This window comes from Lathamus discolor, chromosome 5 (genome assembly GCF_037157495.1).
Source record: "Lathamus discolor isolate bLatDis1 chromosome 5, bLatDis1.hap1, whole genome shotgun sequence".
NCBI classification, from domain to species: domain Eukaryota; kingdom Metazoa; phylum Chordata; class Aves; order Psittaciformes; family Psittacidae; genus Lathamus; species Lathamus discolor.
The window spans coordinates 114,408,626-114,436,621 of NC_088888.1; the positions used below are offsets into that span (position 1 = coordinate 114,408,626).

Here is a 27,996-nt window from a genome sequence, read left to right on the forward strand (position 1 = left end):
TCTTAGACATGCTCATCAACCATGTAAGCATATTCTTTGTGCTGGGCTGATAAAGGAGGGCTGCAGCAGTTTTTTTCCTTGTCTTCAATAAGGGTACACAACATTTAGAAAATAATCTGCAGGGGAAGAGCTGTGGCACAAATAATATTTATAAGGCAATCCTTTTTAATGGAAGAAATTTCAGAGTCCTCCTCATCTCACAGTCCAATCAAGGATGATATGCATTCAAAAAGTGGATATCAAATATGCACTAAGCAAACAGAATGGGAAAAAATGAATATTGAAATAATTTACATGTAATCAAACTACACTGAAATTAAGTTTTAATTGTTCAGTATTCTGTGATGCATATGCAGATTTTAAAGTATTCAGAATATCAATCAAGTGTTTACTTACATCAAGCAATTGTATTTAAGCATAAAAAACAGATGATGAAAATATGTTCAGCCAGCTACAGCTCCCAACATTTACTGCAGGGTTTACATGATTACTTTTAATTCAGTTATTTCATTTAATATTTCAATTTAATAGCTCATTCTTTCATTCAATTTCTAGGCATCTTGCCCATTTCTTAGACACAATAATAATAATTATTCATAAAAGGAGCTGTTTCCCATAAATTCTCATATCAGCAATTTTTGGAATGGAAATGGTTTTCATACTTTTTTTTTTCCTAAAAAAATGTTCTTATTTGAAATATTTTCCTTTTAAATCAGACAATATTAAAATAAAGAACAACATCTGTAAAATGACTCTGCATCCCCCACTTCAATGGAATTATGAGCCAGAATAATTAGAGATTATCAGGTTAAAGAATGCAAAAAGTATGTGGCTAGGTTGCTAAGTGGTTGATGTAAGTGGGGACAGATTGTTTTTTTTCCAACTGTTGAACATAACACCACTAATTTAGGCATGTAGCTGTATTTCAGAATACGGCTTCAGAGCCCATTTAAAACACCTTGGTCCAGTACTTAAGGTCTTACATAATTCACATGAAAAATAATGATGTGTAACGTAGTCAGGTATAATTACAGCACATCCTTAAAATGACAACCCTGAAATTCTATTGACCTGCAAGAAAATAGTTGAAAGTAATTACTGGGTAAATTCTGAGGACTTAGATTTCTAAGCAACCTTTCATATATAAAATATACTACCAGTTGAAGGCTTATACCCTGCATTTTATAGTGAATGCTGAAATGCCAGCAGTTTACTTAAGAGTTCCTGGAAAGAAATAAGACATCAAGATTTTAACTTCATTTAGAAAACAAAAACACTTTTAAAAAAAGTTAACCCAAACTGATAGGATTTTACCCTAATGAGCTCAATAGGACACCCTATTTTAAGTAATATAGTTGTAGAGAAAATCAGACCATTGAATGCAGCCCGAAGGCACAGAACTCTCCAAAGAACCTATCTTTCCCTCTCTCCCCGAAGTGTAGGCTTGTGTATCAGAATCTCATTATTTGGGGGACTCAGTCTCAGCATTTTTGAATCCACTTCATAATCTCTTATTTGTATAATGAACTGTCTGGAAAAATACCTCTGATACCACTGATCTCCTCTGGCAAAAATCAACTGATTGCTGGGTGTTAGTTCACTGCAGCTAGACTATTTCAACACCAATGTATGTGCAAAGGCATACCAAAAATCTCATGTATCACAATCAGGAATTTAAACTGTAACTGATGTCTTTAAAAAAAACCTCACTCTACTTCTCCCAGCAGGGTACACTCAGCTCCCTCCCAACAGTGGTTTGCGCAAGAGGCAACATAGAGCGTTTGGTGTTAAGCAGTGCATGCCTCGACTGGCAGAACATACATTTGCTAAACTTTCATTATAGATTTTTGGGATGGAGATAACCTCCTGCATCCGATTTAACCCTAACTGCTTGCTGATTTCCAGAAAACTGGCAGGCATTTGCTTATTTCTGAGACTCCTATCCTGTGTAAAGTTGGTTGAGATTCATCCATGATTCTCTTCAGTTAGTAGGGAACCAAAAGAAGAATCAGTGGGTGCATTAGTAAGTGGTGACCTCCAAGATGCTAGTGGTATTATTTTGCCAACCTCCTTCTAATATGCTACTAGTTTTTTAGATTATGAGCAATTCTGAATAGGACATACAAACTTCTAACGAGTGTTCACATCCCTGTTGCTTTCTTACACTGATGAAAGTGCTGCAGAGCACACTAAAGGCTAATGGAGAAACAGCCACCGGGTCTATATGTATGTGAGTCAAGGGGATAATCTTATAAATTATATTTTAGATGCAGAAGCTCTAAAGGTTGTTCAGGTATAATCTATACATCCCTTCAGTCCCAAATTCAGCAAAGCATTAATGTATGGGTTTATGACCTATAATTTTCTATGGGCCCTAAATATGTTAAGTGCTGGATTTGGGGCCTGAGTGACTTGTTTAAAAAGAGATCTCTTACGGAATCTTTCAAAGGTCATACACATGCAGGTCTTGAGCACATGTTAGTGAATAAATAAGAAAATTTGAAACAGGCACAAGTATCTCAACCCATCTAAAATTTCTGTTACTTGAGGTATGCTGTCAAATTACCTCTCTCTGAACTATACGAAGTCCACCTATAACTTTATAGATTGTTTGGTGTAGAACTGGACTCCCTACACATCAAAGAGCACCCTCTGGTATGAAGCAAGAAAACAAACCAGTCAACCAAATTAAAAAAACAGGAGGAAAGAAAAAGCTAATAAGGGGAGTCAGACATGGTGACTCCCTGGCCAGAGAGAGCCCTTGAGGGCTGCAACCAGCTGTGAATCTTGAAGACATTCCCAACATGGAAAAAAAATCTTACCATGGGATTCCTGTCTTCTAGGATGATATTCTGCTCTAGGAAACCTAAATGTATTCTTACGTGAAACAGTTCAGGTGAGTCTATGTTAAATACAGATGCTTCGTCTCACGACAGACTTTCTGTGTTCAAAGAAAAGCAATTGAGGCATTTTGAGTCAGATTTTCAAGTGAACCAAGTTAATTTTTGAATGCAATAGTTTAATAAGAAGGCATAATTTAAACTTTTAAAATCCGTATTTAGTATGAAACAGTCTTGATGTATGAAACACTCTAGAAAAAGCATTAGTTTTAGCTATAAAGAAATCTATGCCGGTTTTTTGTTGACCCTTGCTCACATTAAAAATAAACCAGCACCATATAGAACTGTCTTATATCTACACCAGAGAAATATTAAAGATCCTCATTCTATGCACATTTATGCCACATGCCTCACATGTGATGATGGTCAGTTGTATTAGCCTGGGTTCTTGTAGAACAGGTCACTTGAAGAGGATGACTGGTGAGAGCAACATCAACATTTTCCTACTGTATGGCATAATTCTTTCATGTCCATCAAGTGCTCTGAGATTTTCAGTAGTAGGTGCTATAAAAGTCTGGATAACAGCAATTTATTACTATTATAAATTCTCATTATATGCTGGTTTATTTCTTTTTAAACCGGATTCAGTCTTCACTTTTCTTGTAATGCATACTTTGAATTTCCCGCACTCTGTATTTCCTTTTTAATACTCATTTTCCCCCAAGAGAATATATGTTGTTGCCATAGCAATATTTCCCTGCCTTGCAATTTATCATAGTGGCTTTCCTTCAGGTTTCTCTAAGCTGCAAATAACACCCACCCAGCCTCCTCCCACCCCTGAACCTCCCTGTTCCCCGAACCTCTTAGTACTTACTAACTTCTCAACAGTCTATCTTTATCTTTAAATACAGACACACTCCAACATACTCTTCCAAAGTAGTCTGGCCTAAAACCAGGTGTTAATTAAAAATGCTGATAAGAGTCAGTGACACCTGTTGTTTCACATTTATTTTACTCAACCCTGTCTGTTAAATCCTAGCCTTTATTGCATTAATTCGCTTCTGCTTTTCTTCTTTTCCAGCTTTATCCCTCTCACTCTGGTGATCACGTAAACTTAACAGTATGACTTGAAAGCTGGATTTTTATTGAGCAAACATATCAGCATGTCTACACACTAAAGACAGCTCTATAACAGAGGCCCAGTATCATTGCTATGGTTAAGGATGAGTTGCTGCCTCTATAATAAATCCCCATTGTATATGTGTGATATCTCTGCAATTTCAAACTGCAGAAGATGGAAATTTGGTATTAAAGTTCAGATGAACAGGCCCTTTTCCTCCTTGACTTTCCGTGACGTATAGGGCCAATTCTCTTTCATGCCTGACGTTGGATAAGATGTGGGGTTTTTTAGTGCTAAGACTTCTCAGAGAAAATATATTAGCTCAATATTTTCTAAAGCAGACAGCCTAAAGATAAATATCTAATCCTAAAGTAATGGTGAAGGGCCAAATTTTGAATCACTTGTTGAGTTACAGGTGCATTAGAGTATATTTACTTTTTCTATCTAGGTTTGTCAGTAGCTAATATTATTTCTTTATAATAAAATAATGCAGTGGCATTGGTCATAAAATTCCCACACATAGAATAGAATCATAGAATAGTTAGGGTTGGAAAGCACCTTAAGATCATCTAGTTCCAACCCCCCCTGCCATGTGCAGGGACACCTCACACTAAATCATCCCACCCAAGGCTCTGTCCAACCTGGCCTTGAAATCCACCACAGAAAATACAGCCACAGGAGAGACAGACAAGGAATTCCCCAGAAATTTGATTGTACAAATTTCGGCATATTTCTGAGGGAGCAAACAGAAAACTAATGAGCATTTAATGCTTTTTCTGCACAGTATCATGTACAAGAACATAAAATGTAAGAACAACCATTTGCTTAGACAGAAGGCACATCTAACCTAATACCTTGGCAACAGCTAAGAACCTAGGAAAGAATATAAGATCAGGGCAAGTGTATGGTGATACTTTACTAAGGAGTCTCCCAGTCTGCAATAATTTGTGGTTCAGGGATGTGCTGAGCCAGAGGCAGTTTCTGTGAATTTCCTCTGTGAATTTCTCATCCCCAATCCTTGCTTTTGAAGTCATATACAATTTTATCACCCAAAATATCCTGTGGTAAAAAGCTTCATATTTTAATTACAGGTTATGTGAAGAATCACTGTATTTTGAAACCATGTTAGCTTCACTTGGTGACCCCTAGTTAGTAGAAGAAGCAGTGAGCAGTCATTTACTGTGCTCTTTTTCCCTAATGCGCACAATTTAATAGATCTCTCAGTTGCCTCCTCTATAGGTTGAGGAGTTCTAATCTATTTAGTCATTCTTTTCACTAAGGCTGTTTCATGCCTTTAATAATTCTGGCTGCCCTTTCTAAAGCTTTTTGAGTTCTGCTGTATCCTTTTACAGATTATGGGACACCAAAACTACCCACAAAATTCAGGTGAACTGAAATTCACAGTTTTGTTGCCTATTCCTTTTCTACGAATTCCTTGCATCCCATTTGATTTTTGTATCTGTGTTGAGTAATGAACTGACTACTTTATACCTGTAGAGTTATAAGACAAAATTATTCTTCTAGAATAATGGTGAGCTCAGACTCCATTATTTTATACATGAAGTTAGGAGTCAACCCCTGCTGCATGTTTCACTTTGAATTTATTTACATTTATCTCCAATTTTGACACTACATCCTGAGTCTAGTGAAGTCCTTTGGCTGTTCTTCACAGCAGTCCCTGTCTTTCCTAGTCTTAATCACAGAATCATAGAATCATAGAATAGTTAGGGTTGGAAAGGACCTTAAGATCATCCAGTTCCAACGTCTCTATCATTAGCAAATGCTGGCACCTCACTATTTGCTCCTTTGCCAGGCCACTTATGAGTATAGATTTGCTACACTTGTAATTTCCATTGGTGATCTCCACTGACAACTGACCATTTACTCTGTTTCTTACCTTTTAATGAATTACTTATCTATGAAAGAGGAGCCTCGCTCTCATCCTGTGGCAGCTTAGTTTCTTTAAGACATTATGGTGGGAGGCCTTCCAAAAAGGTCTTCAGTGGTGAAACTTTCATCAGTAGCCACTGGATATCCACTACTGACATGACTGCTGACATCAAAGAACTGGGAGTTTTGAGACATGACTTGCCTGTACACAAATGGTTTAGTGTGAGGTGGCCCTGCACATAGCAGGGGTGTTGGAACGTGATAATCTTAAGGTCCTTTCCAACCCTAACTATACTGTGATTCTATGTTTCTACAAAATCCTGTTGACTCTTCCTGTACAACATACTTGTCTGTATGTTAAAAAAAAATAAATAAATACAGTTTCTACTAATTTCACTGGTACAAAGATTGGATTTAGAACACTACAGTTCTTCAAGGTCTCTGCAGGCTGTGTTTTAAAAACTGACACCATTTTCCATGTTCCTGTCCTCAAGTGCTAAGTTAAATAAGAGGTTATATACCACAGTGTATTTTAGCTATTTTATGCTTGACTACCTTTACAAATTCTGGATGAATTTTATCTACTGCTCATCATCTATCACTGTTTATCTGTCTATGGTATAACCTCTTTTACTGATACTTCAATGCCTATTAGTGTAAACTAAGAAACACCCCCATCATCTCAGATCCTGGCCAACTGGTCAAAAGAAGATTTTAAAATAGATCTGCATGCCTATCTGCTTTTTGTGTCTTTCTGTAAACCTTACTTAACCTATTTTTTGCTAATCTTTGCGCCTCTCTCCTATTACAGAAACTATATCTGAGTATCTAAGATCTTCCTGTTAACTGGCCAGTAATGTGATACAGGAGCTACACATTTAAAGTGCAAATCTTCAAACAGCTCATCTTTACATGGCTAATTTAAGCTAATCAGGTAGGTTCCTTTTATAGTTAATTGGTAGGAGTAGGCACTGGTGTTTGATTCTTCGCGCTTATCTTAGACATCTCCCTTCACTGGGATTACTCATCCTTTGGGTGCCCATGTCTTTATACTAACTACAGCAGAAGCCCAGATGAGTGTGTAGGACATCTGCATTCTACATTATTAAGTCAGAAGGGGTGAGGTGAGGCCCAAGACACTACATCCAGTTATTGGACAATTGACTATTGCTGACTTTTGTTTGAAATTTTACTTATGATATCCTTTCCTTAGCAGGCTCTTCAGTTCTGAAGAACCATAAAAGGAAGCTCTGCATTTGAAGATAGGAAGCCTTGGGTCACTTGATTCAATTAGCTCTTCCTGGATAGTACTGGATGGAACTGAGAGAAAAGTCAGAAAAATAAAGCCATTAGTGAGGGAAAAAACCAATCTTTTGTACACAACAGATTACAGCTTGCCAAGCCATATTCTTCTGTGATTTGATGAGCTGAGCTCAAGACAGAATACAGTCAGATGGTCCATATGTAGAAAAGTGAAGCAGGGCTTAGGAAGGCTCTGAAGATGAATGGAGAAAGAGATGACATACGGATCAACTTGCAAAGACTGTAAGCAAAAAACCCAGACATTGTAAATTCTTGTTCTTGGTCAGGACCTCAAGAAGTGATTTTTGAGTGTCTCCAGAGAGAGATGTCACTAGTGACTAGGCAGCATTGATGGGGACGGAGTAACTGATGACCTGCAAAGGCTGAAGCTGACTCACTGCAGCTGCTCAAGAGTGGAGATGTGTTGTTAAGAACTTATTCTTGAGCTTTTGTCCATAAATATGGTGCATTTGCATTGCTTCTGCACTTGATGTATGTCCAAAGCCCCTCAGATTTCAGGGGAATTGCACCACTGGTACAACAGGAAAGAAAACACCTTATGAGGGCAGACAATCAGTTACACAACACAACAGAACAATGGTCTCTATGTGGGCTCAGCTTCCAAAAGTAGCAATATCAAAGTCAGATTAACTAGCATGTGAGAATAGCCTTGGCACAAACATTAGTCCAGCATATATCTGTGTTCCTTTTTCCTAGTGCAGTCCCATTGGTGGGGATGTAGCAGAGAACTGGAAGACTTAGGGCAGTCTGGGCCACCAAGCAGCATCTGTTGGTGGCTTTGGGAAATGGCTCCATATTAGAGCAGCTCTGGCACTGCTCTCAGTGTGTGGAAGGGGCCATTTTTCTCATGCTCCAAGCAGTGTCTCCCATTAGGTTCAGCTGAAAATCTTGCCCAAATCTCTGACAGGGATTTCTCATGGTTTATATTAATGGGATTTTATTCTCAAGCAGTTATGTTATTTGTCCCCCGTCCCCCTGGTATTTTGTTCAGTATTAATACATTGTAATCACCACTAGAGAATTAAATCCTGGAGCCATTCCTGTGGCATCAAAGCATCTGACTGAAATTGAAACTGTTGTGCAGCTGACTTAAGAAAAAAAATCATTAGCAACATAGGATGGAAGCAAAGATATTCTAAACTTTTCCCGAGATATTTAACCTCTTTTAACTGAAAAAATAATCTAGTTCCATTAAATAGGTGCCTTTATTTCCTGTTTCTAAAACAGGTCAAGAAGCATGACCAGCAGAATCTTTTCATGTGCAGTTCCATCACAGCACTCGAAATTCTCATTTATCAGTGCCATGGTAATATGAAAACCTTTCGTTTTGATCGTTTTCACAAGATGACAAAAAATGACTCTTCAAAGTCCTCTCCAGAAGGTGTTACTTTAGTCAGAATGCTGCTACTGAACTTACTCCTATAGAGATGAATTCTGTTCATGTGGCCACATAGAGAACCTGACTGACATCAGTGGTCATTTTATCTGAAGGCATAATTTAATGCCTAATGGGTTACCTTATGAATATAAAAGGTATTCTTAGTCCTTAACCATGTCATCATTAATGTTTATACATATTTTGTGACACACTATGTACCAATATAATTGTAGATTCTACTTTTAGGGTGCTCTTAAAAAGGATCATAAAAGCTCTTTGCTCACTCTGTCCCTCAGTTCCATACAGCTGGCAGCAGATGGGATTGGAAACTATTCCTATGAAGTTGAGGCATTTTTTCACCTTTGATTTAGGGTCCTATTTAGGATGGAATACTCACAGTGAATATCTACTTTGCAAATTGCAGTGTAGTGATACGGGAACCTGCTTACCAAGGGGTAGTTAGTACTGCATAAGTGATCTACCCACAGGGCGAAAGAGCTTTATTTTAGTTTTTCAAAGGCTGTCTTGGACTCAAGTGATAACTGACTGTGTCAAGGCATCATGTCAGGTAGTACAGCAGTACACTTCAGAACTCTTGAATAGTGAAGTGATTTATAAAAATCAGTACTGGCTGGAAGCAGATCCCCTAATGCTAATGACCACCTGTATTCTCATCTCCTTTATGAGTGTTTATTTACAAAGGATCTCTATCAAGTTCTATGTGTAAAATCATACCCCTTTATGAATGTTCTGCCCAATGAGTTGCTAAATTCTTCTTTGCATTTAACCAGTAGCACCTTACATTGAACACTGGGAAGAGTACACAACACTTCTGAGAAGATTTGCGAAGGAGTAAAAACAGTGATAGTAAAAACATGGTGGAGGCTTTGGCTTTTGGATTCAGACAAAGGAGAATCTTTCATTAATCCACCTAAAATTTTAGCAGTGAATGCGATCAGAGATGCATTCTGCTCTTGAAAGAAGAAAATACACTACCTTGTTATTTACAGAAGAGCTTTGGTTTGTAGGGAAATATGTTTGTAGTATGGGAAAAAACCCAACAACATTCTCTTAACTGAATTATTAGATGGAAAGGTCCAAATGATTTTGAATCTTGGTATTTTTCCACGCTAAAAAAAAAAAAAAAGGCAAAAAGATCCTTAAACTGTGTATTCACAAACACAAGAACAGAATTAGAAGGGAGGAAAGTGACAGGACAAGTGGGAATGGTTTTACGCTGAAAAAGGGTAGATTTAGATTAGATATTAGGAAAAATTCATGACTATGAGAGTGGTGAGACAGTGGAAGAGGTTGTCCAGAGAATTTGTGATTGACCCATTCCTGGAAGTGTTCAAGGCCAGTTTGGATGGGGCTTTGAACAACCTGGTCTAGTGGAAGGTGTCCCTGCCCATGGCAGGGGAGTGGAACTGGATGAGCTTTAACATCCCTTCCAAACCAAACCATTCTGTGATTTATGATTCAGCGAAAGGGTACAGCAGAAACACAGAGCTGTGACTGCATTCTGATTCTACGTAAAACTCCTGAGCTGCATTTCAGGTTTTACTTTCCAACCCAGCCTTTACCTTCAGCTCATGCTATGTTATTTTCTCACTGTCTCTCTGAGACAGAAAAATTTGAACAAAACAGAGCAAGCGTGTGTTTGTGCCTGCGCATGTGTGTCAAACAAACAAGATAATTTCATGCATTAGAAAATATGACAAGTACAATTTACGAATGCTTGATCAGAGTGAAGCAAAGCCATGAGTCAGCGATGCCATAGTTAATGAGTGAAAAGCTATTCCATCCCATTCCATGCTCTGTACACGGCTAGATGAGGCTGTCATAGAGAGGCAGGAGGTTGTTCAGCCACTCCTCCATTACACAAACATACTTAGTAGGCAGTGCTCAGCAAAAGGGTGGGGGCAAGAAGGTTCCAGCTCTCCAAGGCTTCCTAATAAATCCACCTCTGCTCAACATTTTACATAATGATATAATGCATTGCATTATATTATTATAAGCAGTGACATCATAATAAAATACCAGAGTGCTACTGAAGTGGCAAGGAACACCTAAGATACATTTCTATACTTGTAATTCAGTTCTTGTATTTTTTAATTATAGATAAGAATTTAAAGTGAAAATAATTATTCATTCCATAAATACTGTTGTAATGGATCTTCAGCATATAATTAAGAGGCCTTTAATTTTAATTTTGTACACTGAATGCCTGGTTTTGGAGGTATTCCATATTTTATATTCAGGGCCCATACCTGCAAAGCTGTATGCTTCTATTTTAGTGGAAGCTGAAGATGCTGCGTGACTTGCAAATTTGAGGACTTAGCTTTTGTAATGATGGATACAAATAGAATGGCTGTGTCAAATGCACTGCAAGGAATTTTCCTTGCTTCTAATTGCAATCCGTTTCAACCGTGCTGTCAGTGTTCCTTGGCCCACCTCAGGCTGCAGCACCGTATTCTAACCCATACTTGCAATACAGCCAGTAATGATGAAGCATCTTTCTAAAGTGCTCAACACCTAAAGGAGGGGGACCTACCATCACAGCATTCAGCGTTTTCTAGAAACAGATCTCTTTGATGGTAGAAAAGTAGCTAGCCTGTAATCTCACTGATAATGTGAAAATTGATGTCTCCAGTTATTTGCAACTGGATATACAACCTTTCAGCCTACGGTAAAGATTAAAATCATTAGCACATGATTATTACTAGGTGAGGATAGCCTTTCTGAAAAAGTAACTGTATTTCTCAATTCTAGTAAATACAGACACTCACATCTTTAAAAGTACAACAATAACTGGCACCTTTTTGGCAGACTCAGCAGGCAGGTCAAAGATTGTCTCAGCATGTAGAATGAATATTTCTCTCTCAAGAGTAGGTCCTTCTAGAAAAGGCTTAAGGCAGATTGGTGGGGCATTCAAAGGAAAGCCAGGGGGAGGGCAAAAACTTTTGTTTATATGAACATTTTTCAGATTTAGATCTAGAAACATTTAAGTGTTTTAATGTTTTAATGTGTAGGAAAGACTTCACCCTTCCCTGTCCATCCCATATGTGTCTGTTCTCCTATATATAGCTCACCATGCATGTCCTAAGCTGTCTTCCCACATTTCACTCCACATTCTCACTCTGCCCTTTTGCTGGACTCTGTAAGTCCCTATCCCTGCCTTTAGGCCTTTGTCTCCAATTCCATGTCTTCTACTCCTGCTCCTAACCCCACTTTACTCACTCTTCCTACTCCATTTCTGAGTTTCTCCCTGTGCATTTTAGAGTTTTATCCTGTAGATATAACTTCTATGCATCTGCTGCTTGCTTTCTCTGAAGCCCAAATGAATTATGGAAGACCTTAGTCTATTCCAACAAATACTTTCTGAATATCAGTCACAGTGCACATAATTTAAGAAATACTATGTTTCCTCTACTTCTTGTTTTAACAGGGTAAAAAGTGATAACTTTGTTTTGTCTCCTCATGCTCACAAGGCAGTAACGAATGTCCCCTAGTGCGCCATCACAGTTTAGCATTGCTTCTGCATTCATGTCTCTTGTTTGGTCATGCAGGCACATCTGCGGTAACAAAAATTCACCCTGAAGAGATTTGTTAACTATTTGTAACTAGTCAAGTATTTCGTGCTAAATTAATAAGGGTAAAAAACTGAATAAATCAAGTAACAAAGGCTGAGACAGGTAGTAGAAGTGATTTAAAATGTGGTCTTCCTGACACCCAGATATAGTTGTTGGTTTCTGACAAACAGGTAGTGGGAGGACTACTACATTTTCAGTGTCCTCATGGGCATAATATGGTGACCTGAAAAGGCAAGAGAATAATTCTCTCCTCACATTTCTTGGCGTTCCGAACCTACAATTGCAAATGGAGGCTGGCAGAAGTGGCTTGCCTTGCTGGCTCCTCACAGACGATATAATAGCAGTGGCTGCAACTTTCGCATGCCTGAATTAGTAAGCATTGTGCCTCCCTATGATTCTCCTAGACAATGCATCGCACCTAGATTGCATTCTCTCACCCAGAACCATGGATTACCATTCTTCCTCCAACAAATGTAGTACTCTCTGTTTAGCCTACATTCAAATCATTCTAGTCACTTAAGAAAACATCTGAAAGGAAATAAACACCAATTAAGGCACAGCCACTTTAATGCACTAAAGATCAGCTCTGAACATAATTTCCTTGCTTTCTATCAGATAAATCTCCCATTTTTGAACATTCCATTTTGTACTTAGATTATGTCTACTCAGATAAGCTTTAAGCATTACCATCTGTTCTGCAGCAATCACATGATCCTATCACTTTGATTCAGTTGAACACAAATCCCTTTGACAATAGGGAAACATCAAAATAACACACATTTGTTCCAAAAACTGCCACAACCATAGACTGTTCAAGGACTGCTCTATAGTGCAGGTAAAAGATACGGGGAGACTCTCCTATAAACCTCCTGTCCATGCTCCACTCTGTCCAGGCAGCATTCTGACGCTGAAGCTTCTTGTTTGCTAGGGTGATTGAGTCAGTGTTTCAGCTGTGTTCAGCTGCCCCAAGGGCTGAAAGCTTAGCCAGGGCCCCATGCCTCTGCATGCCTGCTAGCATTTGGAAGCAAATCCTGAGTCACAGGGAATACACCTTTCTCTTGCAGATGCAAGAGCACTATAGTTAACACCTCTCAGCAATCTCTGAGGCATTCTTTCCACATCTGTCCTCTGCAGGCAACTGGCCCATAGTCACTACAGTTGGCCATTGCAGCAACAGATCTTCCCTGCTGGTTTCTAGGAGAAAGGAAAAAGCAGAGGAGTTTGAACCCACTGTTGTGGCCACATCTTTTAGCTCTAGTGAAAGGCTGGTGCATATTATGCAGATATTTGGAGCATTCTTCTGCTTAGAATAATTTCCCCATTGGAATGGAAATGGACCCTTTTACCAGAAAGATGATCCCATTCAGACTCAAATTATAGCAGATGGTATAAAATATTTTTCTTTAGGCTTTGAAAGAAGCACACATTGTACTATCAAACTAACTTGCAGTCCCTAGCTTTGCCTATGCAGACGATGTATATATACTGGATGAATCACCAAAAAAGGGTGCATTGTAAGTCTTCTCACTATGTCCATCTACACTCCTGCTCAACAAAATGTATTGCAAACTTTCTGTCACTCCGAAGGTAAACTCTCCTTATTTCCAACCACTGGATAATTCTCAAAGGGAGTGTTTCAGCTACATTTGTGGTTGAACACATGAACAGGTTAAACTGCTGCATATTGATATTTATGACTGATTGAAATTTAGGCTACTGATTTATTTTGAAGGAAAATACAGTAATAAACCAATGTATTATAAATTCTAGCTGAATTTGGCATTATGACTCTTCTAATTCATGTAATTGTTACAGACAAATTCAATATTTCATTTTCTCCTCTTATTTTTAAGAGCACTGAAAATTGCTGGAATACGAATTTCTATATAAGAACTATGAGAGTGAGAATAACAAAATGCTCTGATTTCAATGGTGCAATGACAAAAACATCTTGGACCATGCACTGTTCATTTATCTTTTGGCATCTATTTAAATGCTGTATTTTCTCCAAGTTTGTAAGCTGTTTAAATAGTTAATCTGCAAGCAATTGGTAAATACAAATCTCTCAGAAGCATGCTATCTTTTTTCCATCAAGCTAAAAGGGAAAGGGTGATTCATTTTAAATGTATTGATGATAGAAGAGCTCTAAATAGCATTTTATCTGCAATACTCTATTTGAAAGGAACGAAGTGCAAGTTAAACAAACAGTAACACGGAATGCATTTTTTTCAGGGGTGGTCCTCTTGGAAAATGTTAACCACATCAAAGTAGGTAGATATTGAAATATGCAATTAATTTTAAGTTGATAGAACTTGAAACTGTCATTCACCTGAGCAGGTGGTGGAAGAACCTTCTTGCGTATCTGCTGATTGGGTCTCTGTACTCCAGCACAGTTGTATCCAAGAGGGGTCTTGTTGGAGCATAAAAGGTTCCAAGGCTTGCCTCAAGCTGTGCTGTGGAGTTCAAACACCGCACCAGTGAAACAAGTGAAACTGTTTCAGTTACAACAGGTTGCTCATGTTTGCAGTCAGTCAAAGTCCTCAAACACTGGTGAAATGTGATGTTGTTGTAGGACAGATGGAATTAAAATATGACAGACTGTACGAACACAAACGTGCATATAAACTTTCACTTTGAGGCAGGGTTGACAATGACTTTGAGCAACAAAAGCTGTCAAAAAGGATGAAGTTTATAACACATCAAGTTCTCACCAGCAGCGTACAATTAAAAGCGACTCATAAGAGTAGTACAGTTTGAACAAGTTTGTCCAGTGGAGATCAACTCTCAATTAGCTCAAATTGTCTTTGTCCTCCTAGGCAAACAACAAGGAAGTTCACATTCTCAGGGATTATTCTGTTAGGTCAGCAGGTAACAGAACCCTTCCTGTGATGGCCTTGAGGCCTAAGGAACCTCCTTCAGCCCACAGTTCTTAAAAATTAAAATGAAAGGGTCTAGAAACCCTAAGGGTTTGACTCTCCTACAGCGTGTAATGGTGGGAAACAGGATAACGTCCATTGTAATCAATAAAATAAACCCCCTTTGTTACTGAAGTTCTGTCTGCTTTAGCTATGTTCTAACAGCTATATTCCACAGCTGGAGCTGGAGCTGTGAGGCATTTTCCTGCATGTTTTTAATACAAAATTATAAATAATACAAGAAAATACACGGTGTATGTATGTGTCCCAGATGCTTAACTGAAAGGAAATCTAATGATCAATAATATTTATGTTATGTGACTTCTGCTTGAGAGTTAACACATAGTACAAGTCCTAATAGGCAGAACAGGGAGAATGTGCTATGTATTTGCTGTAGAGGTTCTCCTTTCGGAGTGAAATGTGCAAACTGCTACCGCTACTCACAATTTTTGGGGGCTTGAAAAGCAAAATATAACCTATTGTCTTATTAGGCAGACAAAAAATCACTGATTTGCTATTATTAACGTTCGTTTAAACTAGCCATTGCCGTATTTAGTGATAATGGTTCTTTATTTACAGGCATAGTCACATTTTATTTTATTAGGCTTGATATCACTAAATGTGCTAATAGTACTGTGTTAGTAACACAGGCAAACTGTGCTAGTAACACAGGCAAACTGTTAGTAAATTAGGTTTTCCATTATCCTCAATCTATACAGCAAGTTGAAGTTTAAAGCTATTTTCTTTCGAAGCAGCAGTCAATTTAGATTAAAATTGAGTACAGCAGTACCTTTTTCTAAAAAACCATGAAACAACCACCAATACTCTATTACCATTGCTGGTTTTTTGACAGCATGTTTTGTACTTCTGAAATATTACATCCTATATGGAATATGAGTAACTACTAGCACAGTTACAGATTCATTAGATAGCCCAGCTTGATGCTGAAGGCAGAATAAGGATTTCAAAGATAACTGCCCCATTGCTATAAATAAAAGGCCCCACCAGGTTTTGCTAATAAAAAAGAAAACAAATTACCATGCCAAATTTGTTAGATTCACACAGAATATCTCCTGGACAGAATATAATTCTGTCTGCTGTAAACAGTGTTAAGGAGCTGCATGGGGGAAAACACACAGACAGCTATTTATAATGTGCATATTTTTACAAGAGTTTCAAAACCAGCTCTTTTCATGGGTCTTTTGAAAAGCATGTTTTATTTAGAATTGATACACTATGTTTGCAATGCAGAGATTTTTTTAATAAGATCCCCCAAAATGTGATAGCTGATGACTTGGCAGCAATGTAGGACACCTCTGAGTTTTTCTATCATCAAACACACCAGAATCCTAAGTATTCTTTCTTGCCACAAAAGATGCCTGGTCCCCAGCTGTCTGCCTACTATGCTGGAGGATAACACCTTCACTAAATCAAGGCACTTCAAATCTTGAAGTCTATTGAGTTTCAAGATAGACAGCAAATCAAGAGGAAGGCATCGCACCAGGCTTCTGCAGAGACAAGGCTGAACCTAAAATTCATCACTTCTTGTGAGGGACCCCAGCTACTACTGCAGGGGACCAGAAGATTACAGTAAGGACAAATGCTATAATCCTAAAGGAGGCAGCAGAGGATAGTGTATTCAAAGCCTTTGGATCTTGTAATGAAAGAATGACCCTTCAAAAGCACCTTAAAACCCATGCCAAAATCTCTTTTCCCTGTTGCAGGAAAATGCCCCTCCTTAAGTTGGTGTTGTCTCAGCATGACTATGTAACAAACATTTCAATCCCTATATGAACCAGTATTAGTCTGTAAACAAGATAAATTTGTGTAAAAAAGTTACAGCATATTTATGATAGCATTACATATTAATGCCTATACCATATACATATTGATATCTGTTTTTATTCACTATTGACACAAACTAAAATGTGATCAACACACTAATCCAGATTTTATTGAAATGACTTGTCTACATATTACATTTGATTCTGAAGTACCATATTCTGGCTGACTGGATTCTCACTATTATCTTCTTTATACAGCCAATAAACATATTGTCATAATCCACATATGAATTACAAAGACACCACAAAAATACATTAAAAATATAATCAGTCTCTTACCTTCTCTGTCTGGTGTAAGCTTTTGTTTAAGAAGGTGATTAACAATGGCACTCAAGCATATGTAGCACTGACGACCCATTGTGTTCCAGTTCATGGTGTTCAGGACATTAATTGCTGCATGTATCTCATCATAACGAATATACTGGTGGATGATTTCCACAAGGCCCAGCTGCCCTCTTGTGAACACACCTTTTACAAGAAATATTAAAACCAAAGATAGCATTATATAAAACATAGATGACTACTTTTCAGCACAGTTAAAAATAACTGCTGTCGGCTAAAATTAGAAAGTTTAACAGATTTCAGTATTAAATTTTTATGTCAGAATGCTCCTTATCATGTTAGCATATTTATACTGAGGTTGCTTTGGACAACAGAAAAAACACCAGTGCCCTTCATAGATCGAGGTTGAGTGAACACAGCCAGTACCCACTGGTGACAGCATCATATAAAGAAGTTTGTTTAAAACACGGTAGAAAAAGCTTATTCCCAGTTTACCATTATTATATTGGAGAAAATAAGTTAATATCCGTAGCACCTCCCTCCTGTAGGAAATACTACTGGCGACACTAAAAAATAGCATTTGTATCACACAAACATACAAGTTTACAGTAGCAAGTTACTCATTTACTCTCTGTATTGAAATTGCTCTAGAACTTCTATCTTGGCAAGATTCTCTCGAGTGAAGCATTTCTTCTGTGAAGGGATATCATGAAAGATGTCAACATCTATAGAGACCTTTGAATTACAATTGCACATGAAACCAAAACCAAACTTGCCATAATGGGGCAAAACCTGAGCAATACACTGCTCACTCCATGAAAGCATGATTTAGCTACAGCATTCTATCTCTGAAAAGTAGAATTAAAACTTTATGTTTCTTGACTTGCAGATCTTGGCTTCTGAACAGAAAATGTGACTGAAAAGCTGCAGATAGTAATGTTATTTATTGTCTCTGACTAGCCAAATGATCACATGACATAGGGCACACATGGCACTTTGGGAATTGTTGCTTGCTTTGGGTCACTGTCTTACGGTATACTTTGTCACTACTGCTCCAGGTATTTAAGAGAGACCAGAATAAATATACTATTCGCCTCACTTTAAATAAAAACATAATGTCATGGTTTTGTCAATTTATATTCTAATGTTGTTTGTCAAAACCAAGTTTAAGCAAAACAAAAAATAAATAAAGGGAACACGCTGAATTTCATTACTGATACTGAAGCTGGGGGGAAATGTCTAACAACAGAGAAAAGCAGATCTGATATATAGAAAACATACCTCACAAAACTTTCATAAATGTAGTTGTATATATTGTTTGTGATGTAAAATAAGAATTGGAAAAGAAAAAAAAACGTAGAGGAAAACATATATACAAGTTTGGGGTAAAAAAACTTGTATATTTATTTTTTGTAACAGAGAAATACTTGATATTTTTAGAGTCATTAAAGAAAAGACACGGTTGTCTATTGTATTTCACTTTACATTTGCACGTATTAAAGCCTATGGACATTATAATATGTAATAGCCCTGTATTTAAGCTGTGCATGTGCGATAGTATCTAATTGTTATGGTACGCTTTATTCTTCCTAAATGTTTAGTGTTTTTAAAGTATTACATGAGTTGAGTAATCTTCACCTTAATCACTAAGTGAAGTCGAACATACTTATTTGCATGCTAATTAAATATAGTATTATATTTTAAATGTCTTTTGCTGAACCACTGGCACCAGTACCAAATTTGCATTATCCAAGACCTGGGTTGACATCAACGACAAGAAGCCACAGTGCTTTTGAAAATGAGTTTGGCATTGGGCTCCAAAAATATTTGCCATTCATATTTGATGGTGAATTTAATAGGAATCTTTTCCTGAAATTCTCCTGGAAGGCATGCTAAGGCACATGAAAAACAACAAGGTGCTTGGTGACAGCCAGCATGGCTTCACTAAGGGGAAATCCTGCCTGACCAATTTGGTGGCCTTCTATGATGGGGCTACAGAACTGATGGACAAGGGTAAAGCAGTCGATGTCATCTACCTGGACTTGTGCAAAGCGTTTGACACTGTCCCACACAACATCCTTCTCTCTAAATTGGAGAGATATCAATTTGATGGATGGACCACTCAGTGGATAAAGAACTGGCTGGATGGCCGCACACAAAGAGTTGTGGTCAACGGCTCGATGCCCGGCTGGAGACCAGTAACGAGTGGTGTCCCTCAGGGATCGGTGTTGGGACTGGTCTTGTTTAACATCTTCATCGCTGACATGGACAGTGGGATTGAGTGCGCCCTCAGCAAGTTTGCCGATGACACCAAGCTGTGTGGTCCAGTTGATATGCTGGAGGGAAGGGATGCCATCCAGAGGGACCTTGACACGCTTGTGAGGTGGGCTGATAACAACCTTATGAAGTTCAACCATGACAAGTGCAAGGTCCTACACCTGGGTCAGAGCAATCCCAGGCACAGCTACAGACTGGGCAAAGAAGAAATTCAGAGTGGCCCTGCAGAGAAGGACTTGGGGGGGTTGGTCAATGAGAAAATGAACGTGAGCCGGCAGTGTGCGCTCGCAGCCCAGAAAGCCAACCGTATCCTGGGCTGCATCAAAAGGAGTGTGACCAGCAGGTCGAAAGAGGTGATCCTGCCCCTCTACTCTGCTCTCGTGAGACCTCACCTGGGGTATTGTGTGCAGTTCTGGTGTCCTCAACATAAAAAGGACATGGAACTGTTGGAACAAGTCCAGAGGAGGGCCACGAGGATGATCAGCAGACTGGAGCACCTCTTGTATGAAGATAGGCTGAGGAAGTTGGGTCTGTTCAGCCTGGAGAACAGAAGGCTGTGTGGAGACCTCAGAGCAGCCTTCCAGTACCTGTAAGGGGCCTATAGGGATGCTGGGGAAGGACTCTTCGTCAGGGACCGTAGTGACAGGACAAGGGGTAACGGGTTAAAACTTCAACAGGGGAAGTTTAGATTGGATATAAGAAGGAAATTCTTTCCTGCTAGGGTGGTGAGACACTGGAATGGGTTCCCCGGGGAGGTTGTGAGTGCTCCATCCCTGGCGATGTTCAAGGCCAGGTTGGATGAAGCCTTGTGTGGGATGATTTAGTGTGAGGTGTCCCTGCCCATGGCAGGGGGGTTGGAACTAGATGATCTTAAGGTCCTTTCCAACCCTAACTATTCTATGATTCTATGAAATAAATCTGGCTAGACAGCACAATTCACAGAACTTGTCCAAAATCATATGTCAGTTGGAAGTTAAAAACAAATTTGCCTAGTCACGCTTAGTTTTTTAACAGACTTTTATGGGAAAGAATTCCAAGCCATGAGTTAATTATGGATTTTATTTCAGCCCTGAATGCCTGACTGGGTTTTGCTGTCATGGATCCCTAAATTTTCCATATAATTTATATTTGCATTATTTCTTAAATAGCAAAGAACTAAAAACCACTGAGGTTGGGAAGAGGGGCTGACTAATCAACACGGCATTAACTTGGTCGTGCGGAAAACTGAGTAGATGGGTAAAGCTGAAAACCAGGATGTAATAGAGAACAGCAGATTTTTGCACAGTGGACTACAAAGAAGAAAGGAGGGAGAGAAAGAGAGCTCTGCCTTCCTCCTGGAAGAGATTTTACAGTAATTATACAGAATGAATTTTAAAATGTGATAACTTTCAGCTGTAGAGGTCAACATCTTCCCATTTGGATGCTTGACTTCTCCTGGGTGGTGCGCTTCCAGGCAACCTGCTTGGGAAAAAGAGGTGACAGCCAACTCACTGCCTAATTGATTTAGGAACGGTGCCCAGGGAGACAGTCCAATTAAGTTTACAAGCTGGCAATTAGCAGGAAAGGCCTCTAAATCCCTGCACTGAGAGCCTGCTTGCCTTCCTAAGAACATAAATGTGCTAAAGATAGCACGGGGAAAACTGTGCTTTCTGGAGGCTGTTGTGAGAAAACCCCACAAGGGAGGACTAAAGAAAAGCAAGGTAGATGTGTAGAGTGCCTTCTGCTCGACAGGTAAGAGGTAATTTAGAGTTGTTTTTTTTAATGGCCAACATGCACAAACCCATCAAGTTCTGGGGGTACTGTTCAATGATTAAACCTGTCATTGAACATAATGCAACTGAATTATCTCAAAATAAATGATAAGTTATAAATAGTTATTTTTAACATTGTTTTTTTTTTTTTTTTTTATAACAGTAATAACCTGCATTGGCTTTTTAAAAATTATACAACTATAAGTTAATCCAATATTTTTGTTTCTAACACCCTATTATATGAATTTACTTGTTTGCAGTGGCATACTTTTTCAAGTTTTTAAATGCAGTCTTTCAAATATTTAGGTTGGCAGTGCTTTTAGACAGGAATTTTCCCCCAAAAAGCACATGCACATCCCAGTAAGTAATGAAATAAAGTAGATTTTCAAACCTTTCTGACACTTAGGGTTTTGGTTTCTTTTAAAACCTTCTTCCTAATCTCGATAGCTTTATACAAAAGAATCATAAAAACCCTCCTGTAAAGATCTACAAAGGCAATCCTGTTTCCTTGGGCAGACAATGAGCAAAATGCTGAAATTTTCCAGGATGAGTATATTCGACATGGCTGTCTGCCCTGCTGAAACACTGCCTTGGTAGTCAGAAGATTTAAGCATGATTGTTTTTTTTTAGCTCTCACAGTGGGTTTGCACCACTGTAACTTGCCTGACTTGAATGGAATGAATACAGTTCTCACTGATGAGCAACTGCAGGGGTTTTATTCTTAGTTCAGCCACTGACGCATTGTGTAACTCTTGGAAAGCCTTTTAGCTTTCATTCACTGTTTCTTCTTATTCTGTTTGTAAAATGAAGATAGTTACAGTTTTACTCTTTCAAAGTCTCCTTACACCTAAGATGAGAAGTGCTATATAAATTCTAAAATTAGAATTAATACTTCTTTTATTCACAGCCCCTGGCAAATGAAATTAGAGACTTCTATGAAGTTTATGAAAACCTTCTTTCTTGTGTGAAATGTCTTATTCTGTCAGACCTCATTTGAAAAGATATTAAGTAATCATGAAACATAATGACCTCCTTGGTTCACATCTTCAGATATCGTTGGAATTATGTGCTTTTAAAGCTATGTTCCCATATATCTAAAATGAGGGTGCTTTTGATGTACAGATGTTTCTTGTGAGGAAACATCTACAGATCTTGAGATATCTTGAGAGCTCGAGGTTCAATAGATGTGCTCAATAACTTACCAAGTTTAAAGTGAAGTACTCCTAAGGGTCCTTTGTCAAATCTAACTAACAAAAGATCGTGAATATTTGTGCTGTGAGTGCTGGCAGGGGCAACTTGAGGAGCGGCCCACTGGATCTGGATGAGGCTGCTAGGTACGTCAAAGTGTTTACTGAATTGCAGAGTTGCCTCAGGTGAATAATCTTGTGCCAAGAGCTGAATTTTAATTGGGGACAGTGCCGTGTCAAAAAGTTGCAGCTCCCCTTGAGAGCTGCCAACCATGAATATGGCTCCGGAAGGGTGGTAGGTTATTAAAGCAGGCAGCAGTTCTGCTTGGGCTAACAGAGTCACTTGGTTGTAGGCTTCATATAGAATTACTGATGAATCTTCACAACCCAGGACTAGTTTGTCTTCTGTAACATCTCTGCAACAGCTGATGGCCTTGGATCGTAGTGGTATTCTGGTAACTGCCACACACTGCATTTTGTTCCTAACACACTTGTAGATGCAACTGTCAGCCATGGGCTCTTTGTCTGTGGAGATGGAGTGCTCCACTGTGTAAACCTGATAAGGCTGATTAGTGCTGAAGCTCGCATCGAGCGGATCCCATTCTGTACGCACGTAACTCAGAACCTAAAAAAAAATCCAAATAATTTTTAGTCATTTTTAACAATGTATTCTTACTTTGATGATTTAAAAATAGACTGCCACAAATAGGCTTTCTCATGGGTCAGTAAGCTAAAACAAACAAGCATTTCAGAAATTAGAGTTGTAAAATCTACTGTCTTAACTTTTAAAAGGTTAATTCCTTTGATGAATAAAACCTGCAATATAGTTTGAGGTAGATTTGTTTGTCCAGAGTATAAAATAGTTTAGCAGAATAGAGGATAAATGATGCAATGGTCTTAACAGTGCTGGTAAGAGGAGACATCAGCAACTGACTGATAGAAAATAATAACTGATTATTTGCAAGTGGGGTGGGGAGAAATCTGGAAGTTTTCTGGAAATTTTCTGGAAAAAATTACAGTAGGTTATAAATTTTCTGGAAAAATTTATAATAGGTTACTTTGAGCACCACACGTAGAGGTTTTCTGATCATTCACTCTAGGCCATGGTAACAGAAAATACTACACAGTGGTAGAAACAATGGCATGTTTAAACAATGTATACTATACACTGCCAAATAAGTAGGTGGTAGATGTTCTTTGGTGCCATATAGCTTTAGATGCAGAATAAATGAATCTGTGATAGCGAAAAAGGGGGACCATTTAGGGGTACTTGAAGGTTGAATGAACTGGAAGAAGAACACAGAGGCAGAATATGATATAGAGACAGCAGCTGGCAAAGAGCAAGAATTTGAAGTGTGGAAACATGGGAAGCACCATAAAGTGATAGAGGCAACAGTGGAACCAATGAAGATTCATGTCCTTCAATATAAGGATTTGAGCGAGAGGTGCTACAAAGGATTTGAGCAAGAGGTGCTGTAAAGGATTTGAGCAGGGAAACTGTAGGATAAATACCGCTGTAAACAAGTTGCAGATAAGATTATGAAAAGCTGTTTCTTTGAAAGAAAGAGAAAACCAATGTCTCTAGAAAAATGAGAGTAGTGGAAGTCAGTCAGAAACTTGTTGGCATTTGTTCATGCAGAAATAAAGAGTGACAGGAAAATGTCAAACTGAGCCAAACCCCACCCTCAGGTATACCCACAGCATTCTTCGCACTGCAAACTGAAGCTGCTGACCTGCCACTAATTCTGGAAGCCCATTCTTTTGAATCCAGGTGGTATGCAAGTAGCATATACACCGAAAGGGGTAACAAATGTGATTAAAAGGCAGAGAGAGGGTGAGGGAGGAAACTTGGAAATTTCAGGTTGAAAACAGAAATGCACACATGACATTAAAGCAGTTTAAGTTTGATTTTCACAGATCACAAGACCAACTGAACACATAATTTAGGCTTTCATCCTCTAAAGAAGGAGAATAAGAAATTGAGATTTTTGTTTGGCATACCACCCATTAAATCTTCAGAAGCAACTGATGAATCTATAAACACGTTATTCGGAATGCTGATCAGACTGATTAGGCTGTTTTCTTCTGACAATTTTGTCAGCTAAAGGGTTTCTCATTCAAAAGAAAGGAAAAAGGATTATCGCAGTTCTGTGGCTGCAAACCAGCTGCTGGTTAATACGAGTCTTTGCTACTTTAAGTTAGAGACATACAAAGAACCACTTGATGCAAAAGCATGTAATACATGCAATATAATACATGCCAATGCATCCAGCTTGTGAAAACCAGTTTCAACAGAGTAGTCATCAATGAACATATATACCAAAGAGGAAAGAAAAGATTAAATTACGGTAGTTTGAAAAACATTTCCTCACCTCGACCATTCCCTCATCAGTGACTTAGCCTCTGCAACTAAGGTCCTTTATGTCCACAAAATGTGCAGTGGTTACTGTGCAGATGCTAGAACTGCTCAAATGTACAGCTTATTAGGGTGTTAAAGAGCATAGGAGTTGCAAGGAAACCTATAAAAGAGGTCATTGTGGACAAAGGATTACTGTGACCACAGAGCTCTCTCACTCCAAATAAAGACAAAGTGAAGTGTTATTGTTTGTTCTTCAGTTTTCCCTAAGAGTATGTACGGAGACCCATGTAGCTGCCTTTCAAATATGTGAAACAGAAATCTTGCCCAAGCAAGTCTTCAAAGCTTCCATAACTTCAGTGAAATGAGCCTTGAGGCCCTCTGGGACTCAGGTTTCTGTCTTCCTGTGGCGGATTTCAATGCACTGCATTATTCATCTACGTATTTTGATCCAAAACCAGTGTTCCTCTCTGGACATCTCCTCACAAACTACAAGAAAGTAATGAAGATCCACACAATAATCGAGCCATTGAGAGATAAAAGACGGAAAGCACTACTAAATTCTGAAGAGAGACTGGCCTTGAAAGTTAAGACAATACAGAAGAAAACACGTGAAACATGGATTTTACAACTCCATAGGAGTGACTGCTGGAAAACGGCAATGGAAATACCTACAGAAAAATAAATGTTGTCTTCTGATTGTTTGAGAGTCAGCAAGCAAACTGAATCCAATTAATAATTTTGTTCTGCCTTGTTAGAGCAAAAGTGGGACAAAATGTTGCTCACTACTTTGAATTTAAAAGAAAGTAAAACCTTATATTTTGGAATGCTAATTTAACGAGACTTGAGAAGCTTCCTAGCTTCACTTAATTTTGACAGCAAATCCTTGAAATGAGGTCTAGGGTAGGGCTGGTTGTTGTATATATGCAATACTAAGCTAGGAAAAAGCTCCTGCGAGGAAAGACAATTTGCTGCATTTCAAAACACAAATTTTCACATACTGTTTAAACAAATTAGGCTTAAAGGAATCTTTTCTAGACACTACTGTTCATACTCTGGCTGAAAATGAGAGAAACATTTCCCCTTAGATTGGAACAGATAAGCTTTTCCTCATGCATCAGTGGCCTCATGTGCCTCTTGGAGGAAGAGTACCAAGCCGAGAGACCTCTTTGTTCTGGTTTCCAGTTTTGCTGAGTGTAACTGGTATTTGGCACTCTGAAGGGGAAAAAAAATGGATGTTCTTTTTCATCTGAGAGGGAAGATTTGAGTTTCTCTGTCAGAAAATACTTTCATTATTAATTTTTTATGCTGATAACTGTAAAAGTAAAGCAGAGAGACACACAACTACAGAAACAGGTTAATAAGACTAAGATAATACTTTTTAAAGATAAGAAGTCTAACAATCAAACCATCTTTTTCTTCTTTTTCTTCCCAAGAAGATAGTACTCCATTACCTGCCAGTTGTTTTTCTACCTGGTAAGTAGCCACGTGCTAGTAAATAGTGCTTTAGCAGTTCTTTAAAAGGAATCCACTGGGATTCCTTGCCGGTGAGCAGTAGATCTTTGGAATCCAAAAGGGGAACATTAAAATAGCAATTTATCTTTAATTTAACAAAACTTTCACTTGGGGAATTGGGAGGCAAAAGCTGGAGGAGTTCCCTCAGAAGTGGGTAGGACAACAGGAGGAGGGGACAGGACAAGGAATGTTAAAAGACAAAGCTGAAATAACACATGGTGGGGTGTATAATCTGTTCAGTATTAAATGCTTTCCATAGATCTTGGACTAAGCACTTTGCCTTGGGTTTCAAGCAGAGATTTCTGGAAGTACTTTGCATGAAGTAAAACCAATTACTTTCTGTAAAGTAATAAATCAAGCAATAATAAAAAAAAATTAAAAGTCCTTGTAAGTTTTGTGACATGTATGCTACAAAAAATTAGTAAATGTATTTAAATATTTTTAACATAATTCATGTATATTTTCCTTATTAATGTGGCAGTCATGCACCACTACTGCACATTTATATTGTTTTTCCCCTTGCACTACTGGCCTGTGCTCTGCATCAGCTAATCAGCAGTGGGAGGGATACTATACGCGCCAAGTTCTCAAATCCTAGAGTCAGAAATCGTAACAGTCCAAGTAAAGAAATCTGTTAATCTGCATAAGTAAGGGTCTGAATTATGCTAGTTAAAATACTTTCTTTCATTTTGTTTGAAAGAAATAATAGCACAAGCTCATGTGGGCAGTATCACTCTTCTCAGCAAAAACCTTTGAACACTTAAAATTGAAGTATTTTGCATAGAGTGCTGGGAAAGGATAAAGTCCACATATCAAAACAAGTAAGAGTTTTAACCAGTAGTTCTTAAGCAGAAAATTGGCTTACCAGCAGATAAAAAAAGAAAACAAAAGAAACAGAGAAATAAGCTTGCTGTGACTGAATTGTGTGTCTTTCAGATGAGAAAAATCTTTGATTTATTTTACGGATGTTAGAAAAATGCTTATTTGATTTCACAGGGTTAGGCTCTAAACAACAACAAACACTTTAATTAGAAACATAGAGTGGGAAGTGTAGTACACACTAGTAAAATCACTTTAAGTACAGCACTGTGAAGATGGAATAAAAAAAACAACCCTATTTTAAAACAGTTCTACAATAAAAATGCAAGGCTGCTATTCTAGGTTACTTATTTGGCTGCACTGTATTTACTGCCCATGTGCAAACTTACTATTTAGATCTTCAGTCAGCATTTATTCTTTTCTTTTAAAATTTATCATCATCATCTTTATCCCATATTATTCATTGGACTTTTAACCCAATGTGACATGAAGCATTTTACGTTCTTTGTGATGTGTGTGTGAGAAGTATTTCAGCTATTCAGTCACACACGGTAGATGTTTTTCTGGGTGCTACAGTAATTGTAGGATAGCTCACTCATAAAAGATCTGCTGTGTTTATTTCAAAAGTTTGAGGCACAATGTGGAAGCAATAACTATTAAATATTAGCTCTTGGGAGAAAGAAAAATAGCATTCTTTCTCGGGCAAGTTATTTTTTTTTCCACAAGATTGAAGTATAATTTCAGTGATTCTTACCAGCACTAAATAGAGTGAAAATAAACATGGCAAAGACAAATGCAAGTACTACAATAACTGAGCCCTGGCATCATCACCTCCTGTTAATTTACATTTGCGGAATAAAGTTCATGTTGATTTTAACACAACTTTCTCTCAAAGCATTTAACCGA

At 38.2% G+C, this 27,996-nt stretch overlaps 1 protein-coding gene across 2 annotated transcripts in view; it reads right to left on the reverse strand.

The window, feature by feature from the left end:
- The window catches only part of WDPCP (WD repeat containing planar cell polarity effector), a 163,384-nt gene that overhangs the window by 52,647 nt on the left and 82,741 nt on the right, over positions 1-27,996 (reverse strand). For both annotated transcript variants that reach the window (XM_065682223.1, XM_065682222.1), the window contains 3 exons: positions 22,416-23,025; positions 17,183-17,371; positions 14,474-14,597 (listed from right to left, as the gene is read on the reverse strand). In XM_065682223.1, coding sequence (XP_065538295.1) covers positions 14,474-14,597; positions 17,183-17,371; positions 22,416-23,025 — 923 coding nt within the window. The remainder of the gene's footprint in view (positions 1-14,473; positions 14,598-17,182; positions 17,372-22,415; positions 23,026-27,996) is intronic.